This window comes from Chelonoidis abingdonii, chromosome 9 (genome assembly GCF_003597395.2).
Source record: "Chelonoidis abingdonii isolate Lonesome George chromosome 9, CheloAbing_2.0, whole genome shotgun sequence".
In the NCBI taxonomy this organism is placed as follows: Eukaryota; Metazoa; Chordata; order Testudines; family Testudinidae; genus Chelonoidis; species Chelonoidis abingdonii.
Window position 1 is genome coordinate 55,535,885 of NC_133777.1, and position 10,751 is coordinate 55,546,635.

Sequence of the window (10,751 nt, forward strand, 5' to 3'; positions counted from 1 at the left end):
GCTGATTAGGGCTGGGGGGCAGGACTGCAACAGGTGGCTGCGTGCCACTCAAAATTGGCTCGCGTGCCATGTTTGGCATGTGTGCTGCAGGTTGCCAAACCCTGCTATAGAGCCAGCCCTGGAGCAGGGAAAGAACTACATTTCCTAGCATTCCCTTGGCCACTATCAACAGGAAAGGGAAGGGGAGGGAGTATGGTAGCCAAAACCTCATGCTGCAGCTTGCTATGAATGGAGAGCTCACTGCTAGAGCTGGGTGGCACTGTGAATGGGGAACAAGTGTGCCCAAGGAGTGGAAGGCTTTGGCCCAGATATCCCCTTCAGAAGACATCGCCAGACTGGATTAGGGATACTGGTGTGACCTCACCTTGCAGCCCCCAAAGAAGGATTTGGGTGGACTAAATGGACAGTGCATCTCTCTATCTGAAACCTAGCAAGGGAGGTATGTGGATCCCACTAGAATTTAAAATGAAAAGTAAGGGAGGGGAGGCTCTGGACCTGGGCAGTTTTAGATACAGTACCAGGCACGTAGGAGGATTTCCACTTGTGATCCATAGAAGCAGAAATTGACTTTTCCTTTTCAGATTTAGCTAATATTCAGAAAGGGAATCTACCACTTGCCTTCCAGATTTGAACACCTCAAAATTCAGGAGTGCTCAAGCTCAATTTGGGCAGCTGTTACTTCATTTCTCCCAAATCAAATATACTGATCCACAGTAATTTGCTGTAGAAAAAGTAGGATAAAATTGAGCAAGAAATGCTTCCCAGTGGTTTTTAGGACTGGAATTGCTATTTTCAATAGCCATTGCCTTTTTTTTAGTTTTATTTGTTTAAAAGGAAGACAGTAATATTTCATTGGCAAATTCCCCATAGAAACAAAGAGTGGAACAAAAGAATAATAAAGGGACCTCAACTTTTCCTCATTTGTGGAGGACAGTCTTATAATATGCATCCAGATATCCTCCAATCACACAAGCTGAAAATTGTTCCACTTTACTGCAGTTCTGTAACCATATGGGAACCAATCCTGTCTGTGTTCTGTGCACATCCAAAATTCCGGCTGAATGACCCGCGCTTGGATCAAGTTACCAGTGACCCAGGGCTTGGGTGGCAGGGGGTGCAGGTGGAGGGGGCAGAGCCCAGGGCTGGGGCAGCAGGGGGTATGTGGGTGAGCGGGGAATGGTGGGGGGGAAAAGGGGAGCCCAGAGCTGGGGCAGCATAGGGTGTGTGAGGGGGGAGAGCCCAGGGCTGGGGTGCGGGTGGGGGGGAGAGCCCAGGGCTAGGGCAGCAGGGGGGAGCCAAAATTTTTTTTTCTTGGGGTGGCAAAAAACCTAGAGCCGGCCCTGGCAAAATGATCTACCCAACATCACAGAAGGATGGAATAGAAGAGATGGAATAAAACTTGGGAGTTACCGGCTCCCACTCTTGTGGCTTAACACTTGATCACATCTCCCTCCATTCGGAGGTAACTAAGACTGTTCAGCTTTCTATAGGTATTTGGGATTTAGGAATAAATATATTAGTTCTTTATTATGTTTAGACAGGTTTTTTACATCCTCATTTCTACTTCCATTTCTATTTTATTAAATGTGAAGCTCTGAATAATACAGAAATAATGTACAGGTTAGTGGTGTGTAGCTGGCCTTTAAATTCTATAAACTTGTGCATATAATTATGAAAATATTATACTAAGCTTCACTGAAGCTTAAAATTAACTTTTTTAAAATCCCTATTGTTGTTTGTAATGGACACATCTGAGCATTCATGCTATAAATTCTTCATTTATCTCCTCTGAATTAATTTAATTTTCAGAACAAAAAAAAGCTATTGAACTGACAGCAGTAGAAGAGGAAATGCTTCTCTGCTATCTTATTATCTCTGTCTTTAGCCCACTGGTGAAACATAATTCATAAATGTAAGGACACAGGAGTTATTTAGGGTTCATTAAAAAGGGAAAGGATGTGCACTAATTTTTTTTTCCCGAAAGGATTATGACGATGTCATTCAATTTTACAGGGCTTCTTAACAGATTGAAAACTACAGCACCCACAGTACGGACTTTATCAGTGTCTCACACCTTGGCTCAAAAAGTTCCATGCTCTTTGTGGAAACTGGGACGACTCAATCATGTAGCAATTGTGGTACCTAATTTGGAGAAGGCCCAGTCTTTTTACAAGAGTGTTTTAGGAGCCCAGGTGAGTGAGACAGTTCCTCTTCCTGAACATGGTGTCTACACTGTTTTTGTGGAGCTGGGAAACACAAAGCTAGAACTGCTGCACCCTCTGGGAGAAAAAAGTCCAATTGCAGGCTTTCTGCAGAAAAACAAGGCTGGAGGAATGCATCATATCTGCATTGAGGTATAATACACTCATACGTTCTATTATATTTTTAAAAAAATCTTTATCTTGTTCAAGGGCTTCATACTTTCTAATAGAGTCAACCTGAATAAAAACCCACATTAGTTATGCTGAGTCATTATTATTTGGGAAATTCCACTGAAGACCAGCAAATAAAAAGTGAAGTTGCAGTATGAAATTCAGGCCAATTTCACATGGTCATTATACAAGCAGCTTTATTTTCTTTTTAGTCTGCCCAAACTGACTTTGGCATTTGTAATGTGCGGGCTGAAAGAAATGAGGACAAACTCATAGAATGTAGCAATGTCCTGCTAAGGTCACTAGGCAGGTGGCAATTTCTGGATGTTCAAAATACATGCACTGGAAAAACCTGGTGTGTGTCAGTTTTTATATATCACTTATAATGGAGTGCACAGGTGTAAATTAGGGCATAATCAAAGACAGTGGGGTTTTAGCAGAGTTCCTGCATTTGATATTTAGTTGAAAATTCAGTATGCATGTCAGAAAAGAATCTCGGGAAAACACGCAGAGCTGTGTTGGTTCTCAGAGATGAGAGTAGTAACATCTTTTTTCAGGTAATCAGAGATGAATCTGGATATTCATAGGGAGTAAAACTACTGAGCAAGGTGGTGGTGGTTTGTTTTTTTTTTTGTTTTTTTTTTTACAATTACTTTTCAGAATAGAATCAAAGTTAAAAATTATCACAATACACACATAGTTGTATTGCATATTGTATATGGTCCTCATATACTTTATAGGGCCCTGTCTCATAAACACACATACGTATCTTTAATCATTTGAGTAGTCCTGTTGAACTTAATAGGACTACTCACATGAATAAAGTTAAATTGATTGCCAGATTGTGTCCATAAACTATAAGTATAGTAAATTACATACTTACAACGAAAAACAGAAAATTCTTCACATGCATAGCATATCCAAGTTTTCCCCCTAAATTTAAGCCTCCATATTTTCAAAGTGGAGACTGTCAGTATAGATAGGTTTCAGAGTAGCAGCCGTGTTAGTCTGTATCCGCAAAAAGAACAGGAGTACTTATGGCACCTTAGAGACTAACAAATTTATTTCAGCATGAGCTTTCGTGAGCTACAGCTCACTTCTTCAGATGAATAGAATGGAACACACAGAAAAGGAAAGATATTATACATACAGGAGAACATGGAAAAGGGGAAATATGCCACAACAGGTAAGAGTCTAATAATGGATGATGCTATCATCACCTAGGAGAAAAAATACTGAAGTCGTGATAATTAGATGACATAGAAGTGTGAGGAGAAAATAAGGAAATAGATTCAATGAGTGGTAATGACCCCAACGCCCTTCCCTCCAGTCTCTGTTTAAACCTAAGTTAATGTATTAATTTGTCATATATAATTAGAGAAAGGTTCAGCAGTCTCTTTGAGTACTGTTTTGAAGTTTCTTTTGTTGCAAATTGCCACTTCCAATCTGCACTGATGGTTAGAGAGGATGAAAGTGTTTGTTCCACTGGTGAATATTATGATCCTTGATGTCTGATTTGTGTTCCATTTATATTCTTTTGCATAGAGACTGTCCTGGTTCTTGGCCAATGTACTCGCCAGAGGGATGCTGGCACATGATGGCATATATCACTTTGGTAGATGTGCAGGTGAACGAGCCCTTGATGGTGTGGCTGATGTGATTAGGTCCTATGATGGTGTCACTTGAATAGATATGTGGACAGAGCTGGCATCGGGCTTTGTTGCAAGGATAGGTTCCTGGGTCAGTGTTTATGTTGTAAGGTGCCACAAGTACTCCTAGTATAGATAGGCCAGTCACCGTATAACACTGCTCAAATGACATGTAGAGTAGTTGGTATCACAAACCTGCCAGCTCACATTATTCTTACAGAAAATGTATAAAAAAATCAGCAGTGTAGTACAAAATTATAAAAATTGGATAGGACAACTCTCAAGATGTCAGATTAAATCTTTCTCATAAGGGTGTAAATATCAATTACTTAAATCCATCCTAACTTTTTTTTTTTTTGGCCTGGGATTATAGGAATCTTCAGCTTTAGACTTTATGCAGACAGTTAACACCATTAATACCTAATACTGTGATAACTATTTTACCTGAAACTGAAAGACACCTTCATGCTTTTAAAGCCTTTTATCTGTGTTAAAGTCTGTAAATTGATACTTTATGTATTAATTTCCTATTTTCTTTATCACAACTGAAATATTATAATTGCCCTGAATATTTATTATTTAATATTAAAACTTTAGAATGTATTCTCCACTGAACGAGAAAATAATCTTGAAGGTAGTGGATTGGTATTAACAAGTAAGATTCAAAAATAGTATTGAGTGTTTAGATGGAAACTCCCCAATTTTCAGTTGCTATGGAAATTTTTCATTGACTGTGGAACAGATGCAAGTGAAGATTAAAACAAAAAGCCTTAATTCAGATGTTCTTACATATGAATTGGAAACTTGTCATATATAGAAAAAAGGCTACAATTGGCTGTTTATGAGACAGGGAAAACAAACTCCCACATTTGACTATCTGCTGGAATAGTAGAAGGACTATAGGTCAGCATTGAGTTGACAGGCTAGGGGAAAATCTTGCTCATTAATAGTTGCACTTATATCAGTCTTTCACAGAAGGAACTCAAAACATTTCACAAACATAAAAAAGGTATTCCCATTTATAAAGGCATTAAATGAATCATAGTGAGTTTAAATTAGTTGTTCTGGGCTAGACAGTAAGTCAGTGGTAGAGGAGGGAATATAACACAAGTCCCCTGGGAATGGCTACCAGTCTCCTGCTTTAACTCCTTCCAAGGCTGAATGTTTTACATTGGCAATTATAGATTCTGTTCGTGATTCAGGTTAGCACAGAGTTCCTGGGCTGAATTTGTTCTATTCGCATGGCTCAATAGTTTAGAACCTTGGTAAAGTATTAAATCATATTAGTCTATTTCTGCAATAATAAGAAGTTACTTTAAATAAATCCTTTTAATTAATGACTTACACAGAAAAAAAAACCAGAACCAACAAGACAAAAGGTGGAGGGTGGTGGGGCAATGATTTGCCCACGTATGGCAGTGTATAATTATGCAGAATGCTGTTTCAGCATATTGAATTTTAATACAAGCGATGATACAGTGTATCATTCATGATTGTGGGGAAAAATGGGACAAAAAGCATTCTTTTATTAGTTCTTTTTTCCAGGTTGCTCATTGATTGTCCTTTTGAATAAGAGGCATTTTTGCTGCATTAAATTATGATCTACTGTTTCCAGAAAAATACAGTTCCTTTTCAAGAAGTGTAGACTTTGCCCCACAGGAGTAAATTTCTGCCTATGGCTGTGTGTCAGGGAGGGATGACTGCCCCCCTTCCATTTCCCAAACAAGGAGGAGGGAGGGAACATTTAAGCCCTTTAAACACAAAGGCTTGGCCTACACTAGGAAATGTGGTCAGTATAACTACATCACTCAGGGGTGTGAATTCTCCTGTCGATCTGCCTATTGCCTCTCCGAGAGGTGAGTACCAATGCTGACAGGAAAAACTCTTCCATGGACATAAGTAATGTCTTCACAGAAGTGCAACAGCGGCACAGCTGTGTTGCTGCAATGTTTTAGGTGTAGGCTTAATTTTAGTACTGTGACAGTGACTAGTCCCCTTGAAATCAAATTTAAGCACACATATATAGTGGATAATAAATTAGAGAAATTCAGTAGATCAGAATGTTTTATATTTCTTGTAACTACTGTATCTATTTGCAGTTCAAGAAATTAAAATAAAAGACTAATTCAATCTACTCAAATTGCTATTAAGCAGAATTGTTTTGTAGTGCTATTAGAAGAATGTAAAAGACTACAGCAGAACTCAGGAAGTGGGGGTGGGGAAGACAGGAATAATATGTGGTAAGGGCTGTTTAAAAAACAAACAAACTGCTAAGTAATAGAAATAGCAACACTACTTAATTACAGGTACAAAGAGAGGGACAAACTAGAAATCTTTAAAATGACTGGGGGGGAGGGATAGCTCAGTGGTTTGAGCATTGGCCTGCTAAACCCAGGGTTGTGAATTCAATCCTTGAGGGGGCTATTTAGGGATTTGGGGCAAAAATCTGTCTGTGGATTCATTCTGCTTTGAGCAGGGGGTTGGCCTAGATGACCTTCTGAGGTCCCTTCCAACCCTGATATTCTATATCTACTTAAATCTACTTAGGAGCTGGAGTGTTGTTTGTTTCAAAGATACTTCAAGAAGCATTCTATTCGCAACACTGGTGGTATTCCATGTAGAGCTCTGTTTGCAAGAGAGCTGTGACCTTTCATAGTGCAGAATTTACTAAAGATGACTGTCAAAGGATGGCATACTGTTAAGTCTGAAAAATACAAGAAATGTAGCACTCAGTCAGCCTTTGCTGGAAAATGTAAAAATACTATGTTAAAAAGAAATGTATATTTTCAGATGTAACAGGTCAAGTGAGCTCAGATCCACAAAATCCAGGGGTCAGAGTTTAAATTAAATGGATGAGAAGGGGCTCTTGGCTGCTAGAATTTTGCAGGAGAGTCTTAGTGCTAAAATTTCTCTGAACAAATTCAAAAGAGTTCAGATAAGAGCATCAAAAAAGGCTTTCAGCAGCTCTAGGGCTTCCATTGGGATGGCGTGATTCCTATGTAAGGCCAAATGACAATGGGCAGCTCAAGTCTAGCCTAGAAAAATGACCCATTGTAGTGGGGTTGAAAATAATTTGCTACTGGCAAAGAATGGTGAGAACATTTTAACACCAGTTACAGAAAGGATATTGGACACCTGGTGGAACAGGAGAGGAACCTGTTCTTGATACACACAGTCACTAAGCAGATATTTTCCTAATGGAGGTGCACCCAGAGACTCTCACAAGTCACTGTCATTATTATCCCTTGGGATGCAGTAATTCACTCCAGCTGAGCCCAGCCACATTTCTCCTTCTGGCTGGTTTAGCTAGCTATCTCTGCAGGAAGTGCAGGCAGCTGTGATGATTTCTCTATTCAGGGGATGAACCTTAAAGGGTTACTACCCATCGCAGAATGTATTATACTTGCTAATTTTAGGGACCCCTTAATTACATTTTTTAAAAAGCAAACTGGTAACAGTATGTGGTTGACTGCAGTGACTTCGGAATTTTTAAAAACAAATCTCAGTTGAAAAGGATTAGGATTTAGTGCAAATGCAGAGGAAGTAGAATTCAGTTATATAAAGTTTATGTTTTCACAATTGCGTCTTTTAAGCTTATCCATTTAGTTATGTCCAGGCACCTCAGTCTTGAAAAACAGCGCTCATGTTATTTTAGTGCCAGGATTTTATTAACTGGTAGTTGTGCTAAACTAAAAGTTAATTTTGTTCTTCCAACAAGCATGCATTAGAGATCTGGGTGACTCAGAGTCTCACTTTATATTAGCAGATCCAAAGTAACAACCATTTGGCACAACTTAAGGATTAGTCCATGTTAAATACTGTTATTAGATTGCCCTGTGTGACGCTACTTTTACTATGAAGTACAATTGCCCAGTAAGAAAATGGACCACAGTCCGGTGTGTATTATCCTCTACTATTCTTGGTAGTTCAAGGTGTCTCTGAGGAGACCAGTTTATACCAAACCTAACTCTGGTAAGATGAAGATGAACCTAAGTGAATGGTACATAACCTCAGGATTTAATGAGTCAGGATTCTGTCTTCAGTTAAACAGGAAAACATTCCTTGGTTAATGATATTCTAAAGCTATACAATCTACTGTTTAGGAACAATGTGGAGTTTATAGCTATTGATTTTGATTATTTATGAATTGTGCATTATAAAGTAACTGAAAGGTTGATGCATTATAGGGGTCAATCTCTTAACGTAGCATTTTTGGATTTTAGAACTATGTAGTGCTTTATCTTTATTATGGCACTACACTATTGTTCCTAATGTAAAATCTGTGAATCATACACTTTAATGTTCCACATTGTATACATGTTTATTTTTATAAGGTTGATGATCTAAAAGCAGCTATGACAGAACTGAAGGAAAAGAAGATCCGAATATTGAGCGACGAGCCCAAAATAGGGGCGCATGGCAAGCCAGTGATTTTTCTTCACCCTAAAGATTGTGATGGCGTCCTTGTAGAACTTGAGCAAGCCTGAGCTGTAATTCTGAAAGATGAAACTATGAACTAATTCCAAACCTAATGAGATGTTGTTGGAATATGTATTATGCCTTGCACCGTGTAAAAATCATTGTACATGATTCTTTCTTGTTGATTAAATGCATTACAGCTCTTAAGTTGTGAAATGTGGGGAAATAACACTACATCTAGGAGGAAGCTAAAGCGCTGTTAACCCTCCTCGTCATTTGGGGCTATGACTTTTGTTTTGTTGTTCAGACCTTCAAAAATAATATATTTAAATGTGTTTGGATTCTATTAGACTATGAATTCAAATGGTAACATAAGCTGAGATACATATACAAGATGTAGTCATTTATTTTGTTATATCACAGTTTGCAGCATAATTTTTATATATAGATTTCTAGGTTACCCCACATAATTTTGCTCTATATTATCCACTTCTAGATGTTAAGAAGATGGCTCAGATATTCCTGTAAGAAAGAAGTCTACAAGAGAACATTTTATTTTCTGTCTCCACCATTATAAGCATTATCTAAGCTTCACATTGATTGGTTCATTCAATTATAGGATCCTTGTATTATTGTATGGATGTCTGTGATCGCTAAGCAACTGTTCTCTATCATAACAATTGCTGCCAAGAAAACTGTTTCTAAATCACCATTTTATAGCTTTATGTATTTTATATATATGAAAAAAAATCAAGATTGACAGGGGAATAACTGGTTTATTTTAAATATACTGTGAGTACCAAATGATTATTTTGTTTTAGTTTTGTCAGCAGATATATCTCTGATTTTTAAATTTAGCCCATACTGATTTATTCTGTTTTCTTCCTAATTGATCTCAAGTGCCTGCACTGAAATCTGACTCTTAGGAAAATATATGCGACGTACAAAAAAAAGGCTAGTGATTAATATTTAAATTTATATTTTGTTTTCCAATACAAAAACATTTTCAAGTGCTATCTTATTAAAATTTGTATGAATTTTTATTTTACCAAGAGATAAATAAAGTCATCTAGGTCCTGGTGCTGCAAATACTAACTTTATATCTGTGAGTAGTTCCACTGAAGTCAGTGAGACTACTCATGTTTGAGTGTTTGCTAGATGGGACCATAGTTTATAAGTGGCCAAATCCTATTCACTTTATTCTCAAGAAGGCTCCTGTTCACTTTAATGAAGCTAATCATATGAGTAACATAAGCACCAGTTGGCTCAATCTCTTCTTTTACATTTTTTTTGGAGGGGGAGGGCATCTACAACAGAAATAGAAATTGCATATATGAAGGCCACGTCTTTAAATGTTAAATAAATAATAAAGATCGTTAAAGGATTTATAAAGAATCAGATTATTCTGTATTTTATAGGATAAAACATTTCTGAATTTTACTCTCTTAGAGTGATGGATGCAATATAGAGGAAATGTTTCAACCTTTTAGAAAAAGTTGGTTTTTAATCCAGTTTTGATCTACACTGGTGCCCAATTATTATGGAAGTTAAATAATTTTTGCTTTATTTCCTGTTTGCTGCAATAAAAACAGATATATTATGGTGACCTGAGTCAGATTTAATCAGGACTTTGAAGACGCTGAAAGCTTGTATGGTGTTCTTCTGAAGCCAGAACCTTAATAATGCAAGAAATCAATTTTTATACATTAAAGGTGTTAACTTTGTACTCACAGCTCTTTTCCTACCTGAGAACCAATTTTTACTTCAAGGAAAATGGATTGAGCCTTGTGCAGGGATATTACATGTGTTCAGTGAACTATTTATAGCAGGGGTAGGCAACCTATGGCACGGGTGCTGAAAGTGGCAAGCGAGCTGATTGTCAGTGGCACTCACGCTGCCTCGGTCCTGGCCACTGGTCCAGAGGGCTCTGCATTTTATATAATTTTAAATGAAGTTTCTTAAACATTTTAAAAACCTTATTTACTTTACATACAACAATAGTTTAGTTATATATTATAGACTTGGAGACTTTCTAAGAATGTTAAAATGTATTACCGGCACGCAAAACCTTAAATTAGAGTGAATGAATGAAGACTCGGCACACCACTTCTGAAAGATTGCCGACCCCTGGTTTATAGAATAGTGAGATTCTGCAAGTCTAAATTTCGTAGATAACTAAGCCAGTGAAAGGTAGGTAAATACTTAATTTTATTCTGCTAGTCTAGAAATCCTGGTTATTATTTTAGGTAGGGCTGCTTTTATTTTCAGATCATTTGAGGAATAAGAGGCTTTTTTTTTCTTTCAGAATGTA

At 37.6% G+C, this 10,751-nt stretch overlaps 1 protein-coding gene across 2 annotated transcripts in view; it reads left to right on the forward strand.

Moving 5' to 3' along the window:
* The window catches only part of MCEE (methylmalonyl-CoA epimerase), a 29,461-nt gene extending 19,415 nt beyond the window's left edge, over window positions 1-10,046 (forward strand). For both annotated transcript variants that reach the window (XM_032776060.2, XM_032776059.2), the window contains exons 2-3: window positions 2,014-2,354; window positions 8,356-10,046. In XM_032776060.2, coding sequence (XP_032631951.1) covers window positions 2,014-2,354; window positions 8,356-8,508 — 494 coding nt within the window. In that variant the 3' untranslated portion in view covers window positions 8,509-10,046. The remainder of the gene's footprint in view (window positions 1-2,013; window positions 2,355-8,355) is intronic.
* Window positions 10,047-10,751: the final 705 nt, after the last annotated feature.